Source organism: Prorops nasuta, unplaced genomic scaffold (assembly GCF_024137725.1).
Source record: "Prorops nasuta isolate Cenicafe-Biocafe unplaced genomic scaffold, Cenicafe_Pnas_1.2 PNAS00033, whole genome shotgun sequence".
NCBI classification, from domain to species: Eukaryota; Metazoa; Arthropoda; class Insecta; order Hymenoptera; family Bethylidae; genus Prorops; species Prorops nasuta.
This window is the reverse complement of record NW_027116830.1, coordinates 1,730,643-1,755,525: the sequence shown is the minus strand read 5'-3', so window position 1 is coordinate 1,755,525 and position 24,883 is coordinate 1,730,643. Positions and strand designations below refer to the sequence as shown.

The following is a 24,883-nucleotide window of genomic DNA, read 5'->3' as shown; positions in this document are numbered from 1 at the left end:
ATTATAAAAACTTTTCACTTTCCCCCGACGCCACGCGACGACTGCGATACATCAGCAGCGCGCGTTTCGAGATTTGCGCCATCAAAAACACAAACACTGATATATAAACAGGCAAGATAGTTTCTCGACGACAAGTACATATACACACACACACACACGCATATATATAACTCACGAGGCACTTTATCACTTTTACAGCAAATTTATCTGTCACAATTATTATACACTTATTATAGCTTTTACCAGGGTGTTTATGATTGCGGAAAGAAAAGAAGGAGAACTCGTTGAGAATATATAGAGTTAAAAGCGAGAGAGAGAAATCCATCCAAAGCGCGCACAAAGGTGTCAGAAACGTTTCCAGCCTCGATCTGATACGTCACCACGTTTTAGGAAGCTTTCTGACACTGTGTGCACTATTGGGAGCAATGATTCTCGTGCACTACTCGTTAAACTGGCATTATAGAAACTTTTCACTTTCCACCGACTCGCCGACGATTGCGACAAATCAACGGCGCGTCGAGTCAAAAGCACAAACATCGATGGATCGTTATATTTTTCCAGGGTGTTTCATGCTTCTGCAGGAGAGAAAAGAATGAGGACTCGTTACGAGGGAAGCTGGCAGGTGAGAAATAGGATTTCTCGTCGTTCGCGCTGCTACTGCATAATGGACGCACGCCCGTTTCTCAATGACTCGTTCAGGATCCAGGAAGTCGTTAACACCCTCGCTGGCGGCAGCGCGTGGATCAGGTTAAACGACGCCAGGTGCAACCTGGCAAGAGTCTCTTGGACAATTCGTAACGAGTCTCTCTTTGTCGATGACGAGACCGCTCTGGTTTCCCGAAATCAATGTTATACTTTTAAAAAGTATTTTCGGGATATTTTGGATTTTGTTGTTTGGAGAGCCAAACGCAGTCGGGGCACGTAAGAGACCAGCAACACGTGCGAGAGGCGTGCGTCAGTTTGCGCGGAATAGAATCGACGGGGTGCCACGACTCCCGAGGGATGTATCGCTATAGTGTTGCAGCTTCAGCGGGGTACCGGAGGGTTAAAATGGGGGCGGCCGGTTGTTAAGTTGTCCGACAGATGTCTCACCGCGTGAATCCTCGTCTAAATACAGGGACTTGTATTTTCCCTCAGCTCGAAATCCAATTCTCCGCCGCACGATAATGATCCCGAGAACAGTTGTAATCGACTCCTCCAGCCGATTATTCTCCGCTATTTCCCTATATAGCTGGTATCTCTATATAGCGTGTTCTATCCTTTCTCTTTTTTTCTCTCTCACTTTTTTCTCAACACACACACACACACACACACACACACACACACACACGTGTCGTTTCCTATTGCAGAGATGCGCTCTATTTAGCGCTCGTTAGCGGCACAATGCAGCTGATCCCCTTAACGAGCCGGGACGACACCTAATTGGCAAATTTCTTCCTCCACTATATATCCACGCGTATAGTCTCCTCGTGTTGAAGTTTCGTGGAAGGGAAGGTATAAATCAGTGGTCCCGGCTGTGCTTCGTAATCGTTTAAGATTTCGTCGCAGGAAAATCCCCCGGATCAAACGAGACACGAGCCACCTTGTGGCTAAAACTTACAAACGAGCCATATGAATCAACGAGGATCATCGACGACGGCTGTTCCCGAAACGTCTGAAACTCGCCTACGCCAAATTGCCCGAATCTCTTCACTGCTCTATACATATTATTACGAGCAAGCGAGAGATCTTTCCCAGGCTCTTTCGAAGATTCGTGGATTGAATGGTAATCAGGCTGTATTCAGTGCGCATGCAAATCGCCCTGTACAATGTGTCCTACGGCCATTCACTCGCGAATCATCCGACGATCCATCATCGCGCGACTCGGACTGAAAATGTCAACGAGTGCTGGCCCGCACCTGCCTCCCTGCATACACATATATATACTATTACAATGTGCACAGTATATATATATATATGTATATTGTATAAAGACAAGAAAGCACTGTTGAATTATTTGGAAAATCAGAGTGAGGGGGGAGGGGGGAGTAAGGGCCGAAAACTGGAAGGTCGACTCGATGATGAGCGGTGAAGAGGGCACCGTGAAGAGCGAGAAAAAAAGGGCGAGAAAAGGGCAAGAAAGAAAGAAAAGGGCTCGTAGAGTCACGCTCTAGGCGACGCGTTAACGCGCAATTTCGGGCTACATGAACGTCTCTCCCCCACGTTCCTTTCTTAGCCAGCAGCAGGATTTTACTCGCTACGCAGGAGAAGGTTATTGAGTTACTTCCTGCTGCGGAAAGGAAGCTGGCTAGCTGCCCCTGGCGTGCCTTGATTATCTGGCCAAAATGGGCCCGGTAATGGGCACGGTCCGTTTCGCGCGTGTCCCGCTCGCTCGCTCGTTGCTTTCGTTGCCCAGCGTGCTGCCCCAGCGGCCAGCCAGGCTCTCCGGCCCGACCCCCCGCGACTCTACGTATTTTGTCTTTTTCTCGTCGCGAGATAGCTAACCCCCCTCTCTCTCTCTCTCTCTCTCTCTCCCTCCCTCCCTCCCTCCCTCCCTCTCCATATCAGACCTCTTTTGAATCTCCAAAATATTCTCACTGCTCGTCTCGATTGCAACACTCACGATCACTATACACACATACGTGTTTCTCGTCTCTCGGCCGATCTCTTTGAACGGCCGGATTATCGTGGAAACGAGAAGAAGGTTGGTGGGGCAGCAAAAAATCCAGCACTCATCAGAAGTTTACATTTCTGTGCCGCCGGTCGGCCGCCGGCCCTCTCAAAGCCAACGCGTGTTTGGCTAACATCTCTGAAACAAAGTGTAAACTAACTACGCGTCCACTTGATGTTTACTCAAGGCAGCGCCAACGAGGTTATACTCGGTGCAATAACAAGAAGCGTGCACTTTTTCTCCTCTAACAGAGACTTTTTTTGCCCCGAACAATCTACACTCAGCGCGAGATGAAACCGTTGCTAAAAAATCTCGAACACCGGCAAGCACAGGCGTGCTTTTTCGCGCAAACTGTGCCTTCTCACTCGGTCGGTTGATCGAAGAGTCGAGAAGCTACGCGAGCAGCGATTCCGGGAAACCGATTGTGAGAGCGAGCAGACTGTAAACAGACCAGAAGACTCTTCTTTTGATGCCGAGTCGTTGATTAATCCCAGAGAACTCGAGAGAACACACTTCTCACTCTCGCTCCCTTTTTTCCACCTATTCGAAGAATGCGAGTAGTGTTATTTTATTTCCGCGAGTCACGCTCTGCTCTCGAGAATAGTCTGCGGCGACTCGCCGGGTGAGGGCAGCAGCGTGAATACGCCGCGGGACAACAATGCGAAGAACGACTTCCTGTGTCGGGCAACGAAAGCTCGTGCCAGCATCACCGACCTGCTATAACAACTTCATCCCATTGCTCGTCTTACGGTCCATTCACGGTTCACACGTTTCACGCCCGGACTCTCTCCGACGGATATTCCTCTTTTAATTATTATTATGTGTGTATATGTATACATATTATATTTTGTGTGCATCTCTCGGTCGGACCTGTGTGCGAGAGACGCCCGACAAATTTCGCACGGAGAATCCGTTGAATTGTGCACGTCCGGTCAGTCCGGCTGCGCGGCTCAAGAATTCACAGAAGCCAGAAATGGGACAAAACCAAAGCTGGGACCTTCTTTATCCAATCATCGTGGTATTCAAGTGGATCCCAATGCTCGATCCCCCGGGACTCGTAATCGAGAGATCCGGTGCTAACTGAACCCGCTTCCCGCATTATTCAATTTCTCAAGGACGCGCGCACTATTTCCACACTTTTTTCTCCCTAATGCGATTCGCCAAAGTTCAAAAGTTAAGCGGCCACGACCGTCCTTCCTAATCTGCAATTGTAGCGAAAGAGAAAATTCCGTCACACCTTTCATAACAATTTGCATTTCTCGATGCCGAAAATAAGAGAGACGTTTCAATCGAGTCGCGCGTTCTTCACGACAGGGGGCAGCGCAAATCTCGGGATTAACCTTTGGCTGTGGCGCCTAATCTGGATTACCCAGTACGGGAGAACGCGGGGATTTCTGGTAAAAGAATTTTTTTTCGTCGCTCGCTCCAACGTGGAGAGTTTTTCGGTGGTTGATTTCGAGTGTCGAGGGAGAAAATGCGGGAGGACGGTGTACGAACACAAGTAGCTGTTTCTTTTTATTGTTTAGGTGGAATTAACTGGACGCTATAAATATTGATACGAGGTTTTAGGTTATGTCTATAATACGTGGAGAGAGCGTCAGTTTTCTTTTTTTATTGATGAAACGAGATGCCAATTATCGACGTCTCGTAGGGACGAAAGGCGATGCTCTACGTTAATCGTTTTTACCCCTAGCGAGGGCAACCTTGTTAAAAATAATAAGGAGCTTCTCTCTATCGTTCGATTCTTTACACCTGTGAGCCTTGTTACGTGTGTATATATATATATATATATATACGTGTTTGTACTTTGTCCCAGGTGACTGCGGACTGTATAACAGTCATAAAGGGGAATAGAGAGAGAGAGAGAGAGACAAAGGGTGAGATATATAAAATAAGAGTACATGGCTCGTCAGGTAGCTTGGTAAATCTTGCACTATTGCGGTCCTACGGTTATATACACGAAGCTTTTTGTGGTTTTGGTGCGGCCGCTTCGCAGCTATTCCCGTTTATGAGTGGTGAAAAATTTTCTAAGCTCCCTTGGAGAAGCTCTGCTCTTCGGCATCAACGAGCTGCAAGCGAATTGAATCATAGTTGGTCGGACAACAGCGTCAACACAGCCGGAGATCCATCTTTTGTGCGTGCAAATATTGCCTTTCTTCGCTAAGCTCTGCATCAAGCTGCATTAGAATCAATCGCTTGATGGTCTTAACGAGTCACCTTTTTACCGCTTTGTACGTCAATAAGCTCCATCAAGGCTAAGTGTCTAGTGTGGCACACAACAGAAGCAGAAACAGCATCTCGCAGAGTTTGACTGTCCTTTCGCCGTCCGACTCCATACAATACGATGAAACAATGCTATAGGGATGGCCCGTACGGTGCTTATCGTCATCTCGTTACTGTCTGGTGGCGCCCCCACCCTCCCCCTAACTTAACTCCGTGCACCGGTTTTGATCCGTTCGCATGGACTTTGTTGTGCGAATCGGTTGCGCTGGTTGCGGCGCTTTTCTGTATTCCACCCCACCCCTCCCCCGTCCCGAGACTCCACGATAGTGTGTAAAAGAGAACGAGTGAGAGTGAGAGAGAGAGAGAGAGAGAGAGAGAGAGAGAGAGAGAGAGGGGGGGGGGGGGGAGTGGAGAGACTAAGGAGAAACCGAAAGAAGGAAGGAGAAGCGTGAGAGGGGAGGCGTTACGTTACGGTTGGTACGGTACGCGCCCGCGCGCGACCCTTCCGAGAACACACAGCTCTCTGTGTGTTTGCATTGTTTGCTGTCAAACATTGGGCGCAAAACACGAGGTGGGGGAACTGGCGTTGCCCGTACAACGCGAGCTGGCACGCCGTCCCATTGGCTCAGCCGAGTAGACTTTGCACCGAATAGGCGGGGCTTCCCACGGGGTATAAGAACTTCTCGTGGCGGGGATAACCGACAGACCCGTGCTGACCGTGCTACTCTGACCCTGTCGGAGCACACAGCGTTCGCGTCAAACTTCATGCATCTACATATGTACTCAGTATCTCGTGCGGAAGAAGACAGGTGAAGAGTGAGAAAGTTTTCGCGACTATTCAGTGCCGAGTTATTTCGTTTGTTTGGAAATGGTGAATATGGAAGTTTCGACGGAGCAGCACACGGTGACTGGATCACCGTCGCCGAGAGCTGCCCTCAAGAGTAGTTTCAGTATCCGCAGTATCGTGCCGGAAGCTTGTGCAGCGTCGGTGACACCAGCGCCTTCCGGCGGCGGCCAATCGATTTCGCCACCGGGAAGCATCCGAGCGGATTCCAGCGACGATTCGAGCGATCTCGACGTGATCGGCGACGGAGCGGAAACTCCGCCGCTGGATTGTTCGAGGAGCGCCGTCAACTCGAGCCCGACGCGCAACGAGGATGGAAAGGAGGCGAACGCAGAGGAGAAGAAGAAGTCGGAGAAGCCCCCGTACAGCTATAACGCTCTCATCATGATGGCCATCAGACAGAGTCCCGAGAAGAGGTTGACCCTGAACGGCATCTACGAGTACATCATGCGACACTTTCCTTACTACGAGAACAACAAGCAAGGATGGCAAAATTCCATAAGGCACAATTTGTCGTTGAACAAGTGTTTCGTGAAGGTGCCGAGGCATTACGACGATCCCGGTAAGGGCAACTATTGGATGCTGGACCCGAGCTCCGAGGATGTCTTCATCGGTGGTACAACGGGGAAGCTCAGGCGAAGAACGACGGCGGCTTCGAGATCGAGGCTGGCGGCCTTCAAGCGATCGGTCGTCCTGGGTGGACTCTATCCGTCGCCTTATCCTCCGCCAGGATGGCCAGCTTCCTTGTACAGCCTGCCTTATCTGCACCGAGCCGCCGCCGCAGCAGCCGCCGCTTACCCGACGGCAACAGGTGCTTACACCACCGCCCCACCGGCCGGATATCCCGCGAGTCTCCTACCGGGTGCCGTCGTCACCAGTGCATCCAATAGTTTACCGTGCAAACCTCAAGCCCTGCCGGCTTCCGTCGCACCACCGGCTCACGGTGCCTTCTCCATGGAGAGGTTACTCCAGGCACCGACCACAGCCGCGGGATACACCACGCCAGGAATGGTGGCACCACCACCCCCAGTTATACCGACACCGGGGAACCCCTACGACTTTTACACCACGCTGAGGTCGCTGGCGGCTCATCAGCAGCAACAACAGCAGCAGCATCAGGCAGCGGTATTCAATCAACATCCGAGATATCGATTCATGAGTCAACCAACGTCCACCACAGCGTCCCCCGGAAGCAGTCCGGAACCGATGTCACCGCACTCCCCACCGGTAGTGCAAACGTCGAGATCTCTTCCCCTTCCACTTCCGCACAATCCTCCGCAGCTAGTGCTCAAGCCGATCACAGTCTTGACTGGTAGACAAAGCTGAGCTACCTCCTCCTACAGAGCTTCCACCTCCGAGTCATCAACGTTTATCCCAGTTTCGCCGTGTCTCCTATCCGTACTGCCGGGGATATGTTTCAAACCACCGGACTTGACACGGATACGCGATAACACATATTGTACATAGGAACTTATTGTAGTATAGAGCTTTGAGAGAATGTATTGTATATTGTAAATATATATATATATATAAATATATATTATAACTAAACTATATAAAGTATACGCGCGTATACTTATGTATAGCGTGCAGAGGTGTCTTTGAGAGAAAGATTATTGTTATTGCGAGAGATATATGTAAAGATAGCGGGAGTATTCTTAGTATTCTCGTGCAAATAAATGTCCTAAACTTTTCTACAAATTCTCCATGCGTTTTTCATTGTTTCTCCCGAAATGTCAGGTTCGAGAAGTAAGCGCGCGCGCGCGCGCGCTTAGTCGTAAAAGTAACAAGAGGTCAGAGAACCCGCTGACTGTCAAAACACGGTACACAGCGAGAGATAAAAGTTGTATGGGGATCGGGGGTCGAGGGCCACGGGAAAACGCGCAGCAATTGCTTTACTGCTCCAATATAACCATAAACTGGCGTAAGGCGTACACAGCCGAGCGAGTGGCCTTCGCGATGCCGAATCTTCCACTATATTCCTCCGTACATGAGAGAGTGTTCCGGACGGTTTTGCGGTTTCGGCCCGTGGATCGTAAATCCTGCGGCGACCTTGGCAAAGATTTTCGCAAGGGAATTTTTCCAAAGCGAATCGCGTGCAGCGTATAACGCGGTGTGCTCGCGTTACGCTACTCTCGGCTCTGAGTAGAGCGGGTGCGCGATATTGCTACGATACATTGAGACAATGGGCCGTAAATAAGATAATGGGTCCGCGCGCTCGACTTTACACGCGTAGCGGGATGGAAAGACCGGATCGACGAAATGGAGCGGACAGATGGGATTGTTACGTACTCCGCAGACGACTTGCCAACGCGAATCGGCGAATCTTATTAAGCCACTTTCGACACGAGCCGAGAGTTTTTTAGCCGAGGACGCGCTACGGGCGAGACGCGTCTTTCGAGCGAAACGAAAGGACACGAAATGAGACGAACGCTGCATAGCATCACGTAGCGCGCGAGGGGACGGTAAACACTTGCGCGTCCAATTGCTCCAAGTGGCAAGTGGTCCACGACGACGCAGTACTATACCTCTACATACTACTCTGAGCAGCGCGTGCATAGACGTCATGCTATATCGCGACGAAAATGTTCAACCCAGCATCACAGCGGTATTATTGTACCATAAATCAATTTCAATTTATAAACAACGTCGAGCACGGACCTTCGGAGGGATTTTACCAATGAAAATAATAAATCAATTACGTAACCTAAAACGGTGTAACCTTGCGGTACGGAAACATTTCTTGCGTTTCTCGATGCTTTGCTCGCGTCGGAGGCGAGCGCGTTGTACATGGACCACATTGTATGCATCGTCGACTACACATATACACGATTATACCATAACGTGCGCCATCTTGAACGTTTTGAAAGGGCAGGGTGCTGGTTGGGGTGGTTCGATGGATGATTTCACTGTGCTACATTATACTGTTCCAGGGGTTCCTCCTAGGAAGCCTATATATATATATATATATATATATATATAGGGAGTGGCTGTGCAGCGACTGCTTTTGACGATAGAATCCCCTACGGGTTTCCGGAGCGTACATTTCGACCTATAGGGATGCATAGAGCGCGCGGGTTTAATGGTGGTCGATCCGTGGTTTCTCTCGTTCGAAGAAGCCGACTATATACGTATTACACCGAAAGAGGATCAAGTGTCTGGTCGGGAGGAAATCTGTTTGCGCTGCAGCGCGGGAGGAGCTCAATCGGCCTAATCACGTTATACAAAACAGTTAAGAGGTTCCCAGGCGCCGCGCGACAGGAGACCCGTATACATCGCCTGCCACAAAAGTCTTTCAGCAATGAATGAACCGAGTTCAATGAATCAATCAATGAATCAGTTGTCGGGAGAGAATCGCACGCGAGACTCAAGGCGAACCACTGAGCCTCCGATCCTCTAAACGTACTATATATATATATACATAACATGTACGTATTACGCGGTACATGTAAGCCAAATAAACACGAATGCAGCATTTAAAGTTTGCACGAAATAGGCTCGATCAATTGACACGATTGTTCGATGACGCGGTGCAGTAGCGCTTTTTGTAGATTGAACTTCCTGTCGCCATATGGGATCGCGCAAATAGTTTCTCGGAAAAAGAGCTATATAGTGATTCATTGTGTATATACATATATAAGTAAGCAATGGTATTGGAATCGAAGCTATAGGAATCTGCGTTTCGTCGCTCGTGAAACCTTAAGAAATGGAAGCCTTTGGTGAGGGGGTGAGTTAGGGGGGAGGGGGGGGGGGGGGTTAATTAGTTGGGCGCGGATAGATCAGCAGAGAGCTGTTTGGCCAACGAAGGGCTTCCGTTCGCCCTCGTAATTTTCGATGAATTGGCTGGTGAATAGAAAATTTCGAAATGGTCGAGGCGTCCCTTTCAAAGGGGGGACTCGAAATGGACCAAAGACGCACGAGCGTTGATCGTTCTTCAGGGGCAGTCTTGAAACGATCAACTCGTTTTAAGCAGGAAGTTGGCTACGCTCAATGGACTCTATTGTTTTGTTTTTCCCGGATCTACTTGGAAGCCGAAGAAAAGTGTGATCTCTCCGATGTTACTCCTCCCCCCCCCCCCTCCCCTCCACGAGACTACTTATGACAATGAGTGACACTCGACTGACGTCCCTTCCGGTTTTGTCTCGTGTTACAACGAGCCGTTAACCGTTCCTCTTGTATACCTATATATATATATATACACGTATATAGCATAGTAGAGTTACGGCCCTGCGGGCGCGTGCCACCTACCACGTCGCTACTCCAAAGATTTTCACGAACAATCGAATCACATCGCTGCTAGTGAAATTGAGAAGATTGAACGAACCAAGTGAGATGAAGTGGTTCGCGCCGGTCTGCAGTCCGGCGCGTCACGAGCGACACCACCCACGTGCTGCTGGGCTTGATCGGCAGCTGCGCATCAATTAGCGAATGAAATCATCGCTTTGCATCTTACTTATCACGTTTATATATATATATATATATATATATATATGTGTGTGTATAGACATATAATATAGGTAGGAGAAACGCAAGAAGAGAAAGATAAAAGAGCACAGAAGGTGGCTGGTTCGAAAAGCTCGCAATTATCGCGCTACTCGAGCACAAGCACAGCTGTCGCACTCGGGTCCAAACCAACGTGAAATACTCTCCGCGCTGTTTGTTTTAAAGAAGGGCTGGGCCATTGTGGGATATATAGCTCTGGCGAAATGGCCAGCACATTTTTCATGGGGGTATCACACCGTTTATGGCACTGGATAACGCTCTGAATTGCCAAGTGAGTATATATATATATAGACAAACCTTGCGACGTTAATTAGACTCGCGAGGGCAGCGAAAATCAGCGGAATAAAGAAATGCAGGAACGGGAGAATGAGCGAAGGAGGGAATTTAATTGTTTTCCAGGGAGAGGAGGGGGAGGGGGGGGGGCAGCTGACGAAGCTCGCCAGCGAGTCAAGGAGTTTGACCCGCTCGCCAATGAAGCAATACCCCGTAGAGACCCAGGATACGGGGTCGCTTCTACTTGACCTTACGGCGCACGCCGGATGCTAGCGTTTTTCTACCAAGAAACTCCGGCGATTTCATTCGGTCCAACGCACGAGTTTCGTGCATCGATTAGTCACGGTACCCGGTGCCTGGTGCACGGTACACGCCCGATGCCGCGGCGGTGACTACGCGTTTCCAAAAGCCACCCCCCCCCCCCCCCCCCACCCCCTCTTCAGGATAAGGAAAGAGATTCGAGACTCTGCTCGACGATCTCTATGGATTTGGACGCTCGACACGAGTAATGGGTTTGGTAAAAGCGAGGGCATTTAAATTGCTGCGGAGATAGTTGGTCAGACGGGCTCATTAACGGGAGATTCGCCATGCTCTCTTTGTTTGCACGCAGAAAGTCAAGCTGGAGGGGGCGCCCACGCGGCCCACGCGGCCCACACGTCCACCACGTCGCGAGACGCAGGAAGCGAAAATGCGCACGCGACGTCAGCACGCACGTGCGTCCGTCGCAGAACGCAACTCTTCGGACCATTTATATTAATTGCATTCGCTTCTCTTAATCGCTTCAACGCTTCTTCATAGATGCCCACAGTTTTTTTTTTCTCTTTTTATTTTAGGAGTGACGGAGGACGTATTTTGATTGTTGCGTGGTTTGGACATTGCGGGGAGGTGGGTTTGTTCTTTTGGTGTTTGTTCGATTGATCGTAATGGATTACTCGTGTAATTAAAAAAATATATATATTCTGGAATATTTATAATTATTATACTTTCATTTTTCTTGAATGCTGTAAGGTGTTTTTCGTAGATCGACAGATTACAGTGATATCTGGATTTTGTTATTATGTGTAGTTTGAAAATTAAGAGGAGGTGGTTTAATTTTAACATTATCAGTTAATATACTCGTGCAATTAAAAAAAATATATTCTACAATATCCAAGTTAATCACACTCGACTTTCTAGATCACTGCAACGCTTCACACAGATCCTAAAAATTTTCATAAATTTTGTATTATTCAAACACACGTCACACGCGAGTTTTATACATTATTACGTAACCTGTGAAAAAGGAAGGTAAGAACTTTAATTCTACATCCGCACACTCGTGTGTTGAAAAATAACATTTTAAAGCATTTATGTTAATAATGCATTCATCCTTCTTAATCACTGTATAACCTTATTTGCATATAGCGAGTATTTCTGCCTCTCGATTATTCGAAGATGCAACACACGTACGACAAATATTACCAAATCTGAGAAAGAGGAGATGGAGTTGTACACAAACCAAGTATTCGCTCCTTAATTGTTTATATTCCACATCGACACACGTGGTGCATCTATAGGGAACAAACTTTGGAGGCGTTACATTAATTACGCTAGCCTCTCTTAATCACTGCAACGCATCTTTATAGATCCAGAAAATGTCTTAGCTATATATATATATATATATATATATATATATATATGGTATAATTGCAAGGATTAAAACCGGAGGTAGCACACGCGCGGCGAATAATATTATAATCTAAGGATGGGATGTAGAGGAGGAGGAGGAGGATGAGAATGAGGAATAGGGAGGGGGGATTTATTTTATGGCGTGTAATCCCCCGTGTCGAGGTGCGAAAGACCTGTAACTCTTTTGTAGGCACCACGGGGCGTCCTTACTCCCAAACCAATCGCTAACCAACTCTCCCTTAAGCTCATCCACATTTGTATATATATATATATATATATATATATATATACCATCAGTACAAGCAACTCCCTTTCCAAAGATTTCCAGTCGAAATTCCTAAACCGTCAATGTGGATCGTCGGAAATCTCGCAGAGTTTATGGCGCGTGGAATTTCAACGAGTTGCTGAAATTAACGAGTGTTTTTTTCTTCCTCGGAGGGTCGAGGAGCGTCTTCCTGTCGCGTGGCCCTTGCGTTATCTGCTTTTCTTCATTCTCCCTCCGCTCGAATTAACCTCTACATTGGGATTAAAAAGCGGATATATTCATTTGCTGCTCTTTCTCCCTAATTTACAACACTTTGGGCCATGTATCTATATATGCTATATATACTATATATACATAATATATATATATATATATATGTATATCGGTTAAAGAAGGATTTCACTCTTTACGCTCGATACTGTCATGCAAATGAAATTAGAGTTGGCTTACTCGGACAAATATTTGTCTCGAGGTACTGAAACGAGCTATTTGAAATTCCAGCGGTTTCACCTGAGAAAGAGGGAGAGGTGAGTGGGGGGATCCCGGAAGGGTAGAAGAAAAGAGAACTGTGTCGAAAGCCGAGCAAGCGATTAGTTAAACGCTCGGCTTTTTTCTGTCTTTATTTCATGCACACATTCGTATGTAAATGGCCGGTATAGCCGGAGAGACTCGTGCTCTCCAGAGTCACCTGTTGTGATCTTCACGTCGTCGTTTTTGAAAACATTCAGTCGGACAATTTCCTTTAGTTAACCCGACTCGTGTCAATTAATCAGCCGAAGCGCTTTCGCATTAACATAATCCTTTATGATGGCAGCACAGACGTTTATTATTGTTGGCGAAAAAGGCAAGAATTTCGGGATGACGCAACGAGGCCAATGATGAAAAGAAATTGAAGCTGATAATATAATACACTAATATAGTTATATATATATATATATATATAAAGTGAATAGTAGAGGAGCGGGTTTCGTTGGTCAATCAATTGAGGCAGTTGCGGGCCCGATTAATGACAAGGGGGATGACTTTCTGGCCCGAATCGACCCGACCCTGCAACAAAAGTCAAGCGGGACAAAGTTCGGTCGATCCATTCACGTAATTCCTAATGGGAACCAGCCTCCATTCATGATTCTCATAAGCTTCCGTCCTCCCGTTTTGTCTCCATTAATTTACGACTCGACGTCAATTGGAGATTTCCAGATTTTGGCGCTGAACAACCCCTTCCCCGGGGGTCACTTGTTGCAGGCGCGCGCGCCGCAGGAGGACCCGACGCGCACCATCGACCCCGAATGCTCGCCGAAATCGACTTTGGCCGAGGGAGAAGACAAAAACCAAGACGAAAAAAAACTTGCCTCCCTTTCTCATTCCCCCCTCCACTAATCGATGCCGAGCCATGCGAGCGTGTAATATGGGAAGAAACGCTTCCCAGTTCCATATACTTTTCTTAACCATCGTCAATTGACGTGAGGAAGCCGAACGCGCCGTAGGATCAAAGGAGTAACATTTATTAGCTTGATTTAATTCAATTTAAGTAGCAATAATGACCGATGTCTTTAATTGGATCGGTGAAGATGTCACACGCTAGTTTCGTATACTTCTGTCCCCAATTTTTCTTCTCTCTGTCTTTCTATATATATATATATATATATATATCGAATTTCTTCACGGATGGCCACGGAATTTCTATACATGGCGTGCAATTATTTCGACGCATCTGCTATGGCTTGATGACGCATCGCGACATATTGCGATGAGCTGTGTAATTTTTCGGCCAAGTTAAGAATGTTAAGGGGGAGGGGGTTGATAGGAGTATAGAGAGAGGTGCGTTGGAACTGTTGGAAGTTCGATGATGGAGCAGGACAGCTCGAAGCAGGTTCCATGGGGGCTGCTGCTGTTAACCTGCGAACGTTTCACGATGAACGGTGGCATCCCGTTCCTTGACTCGATCCTTGGCAGTCATGATCGATCACTCGCTGGTTATCGCGGTAAACTCAAAGCGTTCTCTTATGTATATTATATATATATATATATATATATATATATATATAGTATATACCCCGTTTTCATCTTTTTCTTCTTCTGTTTTTTTTTATTGTATATGTGTGTTTGTATATAAGTGTATGTTCTCTCTCTCTCTCTCTTTCTTTTGAAAATATCTACTTATCGAAGCCCGAGATTAATTATCGCGAATTAATTATATATCATTAGCGTTTCTATCTAGGGGAGATTGGTGTTGGTAATTGGAACGACAGAGGGTATCAGTTGGTGGATAATCGCTGATAGTATAATTGATATAACGAGCGTTTCACGCCCGGATCGCTTTATCCCCCGACCCGATCTCAATCGAGCACTCTCCAAACTAATATATATGTATACCTGTGTTAATGAATTTTCGAGCATCCAACCGCACGCGCGTCCACTTCCACTTCCGGTTTCGCGCTCTCTATTATCCACAAACAAGCCAATTCGTCATCTGTTCGCGTTTATCATTCTTCTATTCTTTTTTAATATGCCTCGTAAAGTTTTATAGTTCCAACGTTTGAATGTATGTGTGTTTATATCGTATACAGGGTGTGACAGTGACATTTGCAAAAATTCATAAATGCACGCAGGGCATCGATATAAACACTTTTTGTTAATACATATATGGTCTTACACTTATTGATACTAACCTATATTTAAAGTCAGTTTTAGGCATTATTTCAAAGATAACGTTACACCCTGTAGTCAGCAAAAGTGATTGTAACGAAGTTTCTTTAAATTTTAAATTAAGTGACGCTAGGTTTTTGGATTTTCCGATCTTCTCGAACCTACATGAGGGTGTTGAACGCTAAAGTATTTTGATTATTTTTTCGAGAAAAAAACTGGAAAAATAAAACACTTGCTTGACTTATTCAAAATATAAACAAATTTTCCTCACAGTTGCTTTAACTTACACTTACAAATTAAGTACAATCTTTTTTTGCAATCATTTAAATAATTGACTTCCAGGAAGACAGTATCAAGTCGAAGACGAAAAGTTTGTTAAGAAGAAATGCTCACAGCGATGTACTACACGCACCCTTAAATTTCTGCACACATCACTGTTGCACCCTGTATACATCGATATCGATATAAGACTCCCTAGGGGATATATATATGTCGAATCATTGATAGCCAATCATCCGTTCATGATCGGGTCATTGTGCTCAGCAGTTTCTCACACTTTGGAGCAAATCTTGAAAATCCAATCGATCGCGAATGTTTAACGACCCTCATGAATTTTTTATGAATTCTCTCTGGTGGGTTTGGTCGATTTTGTTGGTAAATCTGGAGAAAAGGCTCTGGCACAACGTTATTATTCCAAGTGGTCGAACTCGAGTGGCAGGCAAGCCGTTTCCGGTTTAGAGGAAGAAGAGAAATAGGCAAATCCGCTTGCAACTCTGCCATCTCCAGTAATTGCGATAAATATTTGGCCAGCCGGCGACCAACCCTTTTCCATGTCTAGCCACGCGAGCTAAGCTTACAGGGGGGGGGGGGGGGGGGAGAAAGAGAGAAAGAGAGACGAAAAAGCTATATAGTAGTAAATCCGATAATATTAGCCGGTAAGAATATTTCAGCTTGCTGGTAATCGCTCCTAATGACCTCTATAGCTAAACTCTGTGTCGAATATCGTCAATATTTTCCTGAATGCCTCTAATGACCTCTGAAGCTATAAACTCTGCGGTAAACACGGTCAATATTTTTCAGAGTTTTTGCAAAACAGTTTTCTCCCTGAAAAATTCTGGAAACCTTTTCCCATTATTCGAGACTGCAACGCTGCTCGCGAAGAGACGATAGAATTTTACCGAGAGAGAATTTCCATAGAAAGTTCGGTGGAGAGATCGGTAGTGGTCGATAAGGGAGGCTCGATGCTAGAAAGGAGTTAATGGAGGCCAAATATAAGACTGAGGGTACCGGAGGATTTGTAATGGATAGCGTTGCCTGGAAGTTTGGGTAAACAGTTCATTTGTCAGGCTCGTCGGAACGATCTGCCTATGCGATACTGTGTATCGACGCGTGCCCTATCGCTTTTTCTCTTGGAGATCGTCAGTAATAAAAGATAACGCTTAAATTGAATTTGATTTATCCGCTTCGGTTCAGCGGTTTTAATCTTCCGTACCTACTTGTATGTGACGAACAAGAGGGGGGGGGGGGGAGTCACAAATAAAAATTGAAATAAACGATTCATTATTATCAAAGCCATCATGCTCGACCATACGAAGCGTGTTATCGATTTTCCAGCAGGAAATCTAGCACAGCTTTCGAGAGTAACAAAAATTGATATACAAATATATATATATATATATATATATATATTGAATTTGATGTATCTGTTCGAACAGAGTGGTCGATTCTTCTGTTTATACAAGTATGAGATTCCTCGATGAGCCACGTGAAATTGGCGTGTGTGTGAAGAGTCAGGGATACAGAAGATGGTGGGGCGGGGGGGGGGGGGGGGTGAAGGAGAAAGGAGGAGGAGGAGAAGTGGACCCCCGCAGCTGTAAAGGGTTTACGGTCCGTCAGGCTCTCCTTACCTTCCACGTGAACGGCCCAGCTGGTATCAGCCGTGCAATCACACGGAGGATTAAGATGGAAGTCTTTATTTTCTGACTCGGGCTCCACGGATTATCCTCGCGGGTTCAGCTGGACATCCTCGTCCTGGAGCCAGGAATTTGCTTTTGATAGGATGCATCCTTTCATCTCTTTCGGCCTGATTCATCCCATACATTCCTCAACTTTTCTTTTTCTCCCTTCTTCTTCTTCTTCATCTTCGCGTTGCTCTTTTTCTCTCCCCCCCCCCCCCCCCCCCACACACACACACACACGTTTTTTCTTCAATTTCCCACTAATCTACCGCTCGAATATCTTCATTTCTAAATGCATGTGCAGTCGAGACGACTAAACGTACATTTTATAATGGCAAATCCCACGTGCGATAAACTCGATTCAACAAAATATACACATATACATATATATAGACTACAGAGAGCACATTGGAGCTTCGTGTTCGCGAGTTGCATCGAGTCCTCGTCTCTTCTCGTCCCCATTGTGTCGGTGTCTACTCTCTTGAAATTTCTCCACTCATTGTGCTGCTGCTGCATCAGGCAGGCAGAGCGCTGTTGATAAAACAGATAAACGCTTCTCTCTTCTTCTCGACCTTATCTACCGGTCAGTAAAATCACTCAAGTCGCGCACAAAGTGGGTATTGGATGGGGGGGGGGGGGGAGGGGGGGGGGGGGAGCAATAGAATTCCTTTGAAAGGGAATCACTGTGCCCGGCGCTGGATTAATAAAACTCGATTGAAAACATCTATATATATATATATATATATATTTATACTTAAACTCGTGGTGCATCGATCGTTTACGAGAGAATTTCGTTGAATTTCCGTTGAGTGAAAAATACCTTCCCACGACTTTGGCGCGCAGGTACTGACGTTTCACGACTCAGCGAGTCTAGGAGACATTTCGCCTGGCTGCAGCCTAAGTGGTTTATTCATTCATCCGTGCTTTGGCTCGCTGTTTTCGTAAGAGCTGCGCGCGCGCGCGTTCACCAATGTACACAGACACAGAGTTACCGAAAGCCTAATCGTTCCTCGGCTGTGTGTGCCTGCACCGTGCCTCGGATAGAAGAAATACGTCAGTTGGATAAATATTCTCCCGGACACTCTTCCGGTTCCACCTTGGCGACTTTATTGCAGCGGCGGCGGAGAGTAAACCCGGTAGCGGTCCCCGTGCAGTCTCCTTTATTCCCTCGAAATCCGTCGATCGCCAATTTTGTTTATTCGCTACCTGACAAATCCCGCACAGCAATCCTATTCTTTCTTCTTCTGCTTCTTGTACCGAGGGACGCGAGAAAACAATCCTTTGGATCTTTCTATATATATATACTTGAAGAGGGACCAGTGCTTATTTTACCAATTTTTTCTTCATATTTCGGTGCGTTAAATCAAGTCACAACTACGCAGCAAGAGAGAGAGAGAGAGAGAGGAGGTATTATACCCTGATATAATGCCAGCGTGGGATCCAAGCGGCGCCTTTCATCCGAGCTGTGACGACGCATACGAGAGCTACCCCTAAAACCGAGAAAGCCCCGAAAATCGAGAAGGTGTCAAACGTGCCGACACCTGATCGCTTCTCTCGCACTCCTTTCGACCTAAATTGTTCGAAAAGTATTTCCCAGTGTCTCTCTTATGCTCGCTTCTACTTCTATATATATATATATATAGTATATAGCAGAGTACACGTGATCGAATTCCGATCCATCGATCCATCAGGGAGCAACCTAAAAATTTCTAGAGGCGAATGCCACGCATGTTTCCGGCTTTTTCCTCCGTGAAATCCGTTGTTGTTGTTTCAGGGGTTTGCGTCCATCTTGTAATTAATGAGCTTCGGGCACCACCCGCGGTGTGCTCCTCTCTCTCTCTCTCTCTCTCTCTCTCTCTCTCTCTGTACTATATACAATATTATATATATGTATATACTATATTGTCACTGTCCACAGGTAGCGGAACTCTGGCTGGACCATTAATCAACGTCCACACGGGCCAAATTAATTGCGACCAGGATCAATGTTTTGGCAGCCGAAACACCGATGACGCAGGCAGAATCTTAGGCGAGATTCTGATTTGACCTTGGGCAAAAGGAACGAAACGGGAGAATAAGTGAAGTATCCAAATATTTTGCGTTGCTTACGTAACGGAAGCGCTCGCTTTATGCGCTGCCCGCATGCCAAATTATCCTCTTTATTTCCTATATATTATACATATATATACCTATATATATATATATATATATATAGTTGGACGTTACGTCGAATGCTCGTCTGGTCCAACTGTGACGCAAGTTTTAACGACGATCGGACTTTTCGAAAAGTCAATTGTCACTGTGTGTATATATATCTACATATGTATATATATATATATATAATATCGATCCGTTACTCCGAGTCGATCTTGCCACTGATAAATCTGGATCACGTTGACGCACGTCCCGAATATTCTAGTTGTTCATCTGGGAAGAGAATCTCTCTCCGTGGACTGTGGAGGAGAGAGAATTTCTTTCATTCCTTCGTTCCTTCTTTCTTTCTTTAAATTCTACACGGGAGAGAGACTCTTTGGGAAAATCAGGATGCTTAGATTTCTCATCGAGATACAGCCATTACACTTGTCTCTTATGGACAGAAATAATAATTTAATTCGATGAAAGGAAAGCTTGAAAAAGCGAGCCACCTGCGCGAGTGACGAGAATTAATGCGACCTTGAATATCGTAAGCGCTTGAATTACAATCGGAGTCGCTGAAACGTTAATGCGGAACGACGCCTTTTAAATGGAAGGATTGTTGATGCAAGAGCCAGCACGACAAGTATTTATCCATGCTAGATCGATCGGATAACATCTGTTACATCCTCCTAATAGGCACATATAAGACACACGGACCCGGAGACTATACGATTCATTCCCTTCTACAACAATTCAATTTGTTAATAGGGACGTATCGATTTATCGCGATCAACTGACACTCGAGTAGAAACAACCAACTCGTATCTCTCTCTCTCTCTCTCTCCTTCGAGAGACCATGACTAGACCCATTTCCAACAGCTGCTTCTGCCACGTCAATCACGCATGAAACAGTCAGTCCAACCTGCACTTCATCCTCCAATTCACACATACGCGCACACCCACACGCGCGAACGTGCACAGACTTTTTTACGAACATTAAATTCCAAAATTGACACTGCGAGTTTCGTCGAGAAGTGGACGATTTTTTGGCCACCTGGAACAATGCGAGCGCGAGAGTAATAAGCGTGACACGACTATAATTGGCTCTAATAAATTAATTCGTGGACAAAAGGACGTTGAAGGGGTCTGCGAATCTTGGAATGAAGGGGTGGAGGGGGGGGGGAGGAGGAGGAAGAAGAAGAAGAACGTGTGAGTGCAGGAGGGCTACCCCTGCACTCCCCCCACTACTCCCTCTCTCACTCTTGGGCATCACGAAGGTTGAAAAGACGTCGGCCAGTCTCGACAGGGGTATAAGGTTTCTTGTGGGAACGACGCCTGCGTCTTATTATGGCTTGTTTTGAGCCCTACCAACTCTTTGGGACTATAATTACGCGGTTATTGATAAGTCGATCGGGTTACTGCTTTGCTCGCGCGGACAATGTCCTTCCTCCTTTTTCTCTCTTTTTTTTTTTTTTTTTCCAATTTTGCGCCACAATGCAGCACAAAGCGAGTTTCGTATCGTTACGACCAGAATCTTGCTCCGGGTTTTAGCGACTGGATGTATATGCTCCTTCGAGTCTTGCGTAGATCGATTTATATTTATGGAAAATACAAGTTTTATCAGGGGATTTTTTTTTATCTTTAAACAGGTTTTTCTGTGTGTGTTTTTGCAATTGGTGCTTGTTACGGGTTTTAACGACTCATTGCCTTCTGGGACTTATGTATTGTATTTTTGAAGAAAAATGTGAAATTTATCGGAGCAGTTAATTATTATATAATTGTCTGCAAATATTTAAAGAAAGCTTGAATTTTTTTTTAAAGAGAGAAGTGGTTTAATCGTGTAATTTAATTGATTTATAGTACGACTGAATATATATGAAAAGGTTGAAAACTCAATTTTTCTCCAATTTTGCAGACGAGTGGAGAAAGCGAATTTAGTAATTGGAACTAGAATTCGATCTGGATTAAGGGTGGCTCCTACCAAGCTCTATTGAGTTAATTATAATTAAAGTGGTACAGTTCCTGTGACAAGAACTGTACAGCCCCAAGTTAAAGTTTCAGTTGTGCTTAATTTAATAAATTTCCTTAAGAGTCACCCTGAATTATAAATACGAATATGAATCCTTTAAAGCTTGAAACTCAAAAAAAGCAAGTGTATTAAAAAAATTCAATCAATTGTCGAAAATATTTCAGAAAAATTTCCCATATTATCTTAATTTTTCCAATTTTGCAATCAAATAAAAAGAAAAACAAAATTTGATTATTTCCACCAGAATTCGCTGAGAATTTCCCTATAACAGCGAGTACATAGAAAACTACAGAAAGATCGATATACACACACGCAAAAAGCACGAGTTTATCCGGAAGATTTAATTGATTATCGTAAATATTTGGGAAGAGTTTGAAATTTCGGCTGTTTCGTCGGGTTTGGCGATACAAATTTATTGGCAATTAGCGCGAGCTGCGGGGAGCGTGCGGCGGTATATATAGGCGAGAGAATAAATGACGTCATAAGGGACGAGCAGTGTGCGACCGCCCGTGGACCGCGCCGTCAGAGGCCCACGATAAATATCCCGCGGGGACTGATGTGGGAGTGGGAAGCATGCTCTAATGGAGATATCGTTCTCTCTTCTGGTCTCTGTATAAGCCGCGCGACGCCTTATGCAAATAAGATTGGCCTTTACACGCCAACTCCGCTCGTAATTGCCCCCCCCCCCCCCCGCTCCCCTTCTCTCTTCCCTATATTACCAAAAACAGTAATCTATATTAATTTCACGTTCGCGAATCAAACGACAAATTTCACGTGAAGCAAACGTGCAGTGGAAAGAACAATTTGCGAAGGAACAATCCACGAGGGTCTAATCACGTACGCGCCAACGCCAATTCCACCCTTAATCAACTCTCTCCCCCTCTCTCTCTCTCTCTCTCTCTATTATAAAAAATAACACAGAATATTAATTTAACATTCGTGAATGAAACGGCAAATTTCACAGAACAATACGCGACGGAAAGTATAATTTTTGAAAAGGGATATTGATGAGGGCTTAATTATGTACACGCCAACACCAACTCTCCCCTTAATTAACTCACCCCCCCCCCCCCCCCTATCATCGAAAACAGCAGAAGATATTAATTTCAAGTTCGTGAATCGACCGAGACAGATTTCATAGAGCAACGTGCAGTTGAAACCGATAGAATGATCCGAATGGGCGGGGCGTATGTATGAGGGCTTAATTAGAGCGCATGACTGGTCGTTCTTATATAACTGGTAGCACAAGATCCAATACCGCTTTGCTCAAAGATTTATTAGCCGCGAATGACATTTTTACGCTGCTTTTGCACTGTTTATCTCGGAGCGTGTGCCGTTCATCATGCGAGTTTCTTGACGCCTAATGCCGATAAATAATCCGCTAGTATATAATATACGAGTATGAGGGGTTAATTGCTTGCTTCTCGTAGATCTCCCTACCCCCCCCCCCCCCTCACCCCGAGAACCTCCCCCTACCACAAAGCTTCCCACCACAAGAAGCATAACCACCGAATCTTTCACAGCCATTCTCGCATTCCAATCGACTCGCAATTACATCTGTCGCGTATATATATATATATATATAGATACATCCGAAAAGGAGCTTATCTACCTGAACCTATCTGGAATCTTAATACTCACAAACACACACACGTATATACAAGCTGAAACGTCTATACGCGTATATCCTGCCAATCCAAATATTTGCCAGTCAGATTAGCCACCCTCCTGCACCGTTTTGCAGCTTTATTCCAGCTTTCAAGCATCTGTCTCGCTTCGACGCATAAACAACCTAGCAGATTTTTACAAGTGGCCCATTGCGAAATTTCTAACGAGTTGTGCGTGTTCGTATATCGGGTGGTCCGTTTAACGTAACCGAATGGATCATTTAGAAAGGTACAAGTTGCTTGTAAGACAAAATTTTGCTATATATACATTTTTTTTAATGGGTTTTCTTATCGAAAAAATATAATCAAGAATGAAACATTTTTTATTTTCAGATTTCTTATTGGTTCTAGGAACATTCTTGGGATTTTTCTGACGAATGGAAGATCGGTGGATTGTTTTGTCGATAAAAAGTGCCGAATAAGCATTTTTTTTTATTCTCAATCATTTTGGTTATCGAGGACTGAGTTTAGAAATAGTATAGATTTTTTTTTTATAATTATTCATTCTGCAGAAATTTATGGGATTAGCCACACTTGACCAACCATCCGGTATATGTATATATCGTTCGTTAAGTATAAGAAGCTTGCGAGTATCTCTAATAGCATACAATATCCTACGGATTTCCTAGCAGGACGTCTGGCTATCCTTAGAACGCTCATACTCTTAGAATTTTTGCGATATTACGTTAGGAACGTGCCTATCCTCCACGCTATTCTGCATCAGGGTGAGATATTAGCGAGTTGAACCATTGAATTAAAATTTTATAAGTGATATTATGCAATATTTTTTACAATTTATATATGCACTTATCCTGTGCAACTTTGTATAATAATAATAATAATAGTATATAACAATAAAATGCAAGTAACATCGTGTGCGTTCTCCAAACTCTTTCACCATTTGGTAATAAAATAGCACAATACGAATCTGTAATGTACAATCTTACAAGTTATATATATATATAAATATATATTGTTTATAAATTTATATAATAAAAATAATAAACAAATATCATCACGTGGGTCAATCAAAAACTCTAAGAAGATTCTGTAAGAAAATAAAGCAGCTCGAATCCTTAAATTAGAATATTATGAGTGACCCTATGCAAAATATCTATCAATTTACGTATACACATATGGCTTATAATAGTAGTAATATAATAGTAGCGCGCGAGTAGCAACGTGTGTAGGCCAAACTCTTTGACGATTAGGGAGAGATAATAGCGGCTAATCTGAAGGGTCGATCTTATTGCGCGTGAAAGCCGAGCTGCGACCAGGTGCTTCGTGCACTCCTGAAAGGAGCGATTTGCGCGAAAGAGCGTGAACACAAGAAGTGCGCTCGAGAGCTCGGAAAATTCCTCAAAGCCGATCTCTACTCGCTTTTTGCCCCTTTCTCACCGCAGATGATTCTTATCCTCTATGCTTTTCACCATTAAATAGTAGTATATATATATATAGAGGAAAATTTCTATATACGTTAAAAAATATTACTCGTATCTCCGCCTGCAGCTGTATCGTATTTCAGAAGGGTTAGGTATACGTACACACACACACATATATATATGTATCCAAAAGAGAGATTTCCGCTTCCGGATTGCCACTTGGACACGTGGTCAACCAATCCAAGAGGACCTCTTTCCTATCTACTATATATATATATATATATATACTGTGCTAAATACACACACACACACACACAATATATACATATATCTATTGTCACAAGACGCGTGACAAAATAGACGAATAATATTATCTCTCGACAGTCGGAAGAACAAAGGACGATGCCCTGTTTGTCAAGTTTGTTTTCACTGCGCACGCGTATTTAAGAGAAATTCTAATTGGCTGACAATGTCGAAGACGAGCGGCTTGTAAAAATATCGGAGGAAAAAGTGGCCAGAGCACGTACGTCGCGTTATCCCTGTTTGAAGAGCTATGTCATCCCTGCAATCTGCATTTAAAGAAAACAGCGGCCTCCGAAATAGAAGAGGCAAGAACCGGCCCTGTGGGATTAACGTCGT

At 45.0% G+C, this 24,883-nt stretch overlaps 1 protein-coding gene across 1 annotated transcript; it reads left to right on the top strand.

The window, feature by feature from the left end:
• Nucleotides 1–5,598: 5,598 nt before the first annotated feature.
• Nucleotides 5,599–7,406, top strand: LOC136783317 (fork head domain transcription factor slp2-like). Its single transcript, XM_066743399.1, has one exon. The coding sequence runs from the start codon at nucleotides 5,742–5,744 to the stop codon at nucleotides 7,041–7,043; it is 1,302 nt and encodes a 433-aa protein (XP_066599496.1). The 5' UTR covers nucleotides 5,599–5,741; the 3' UTR covers nucleotides 7,044–7,406.
• The last annotated feature ends 17,477 nt before the right edge of the window (nucleotides 7,407–24,883 follow it).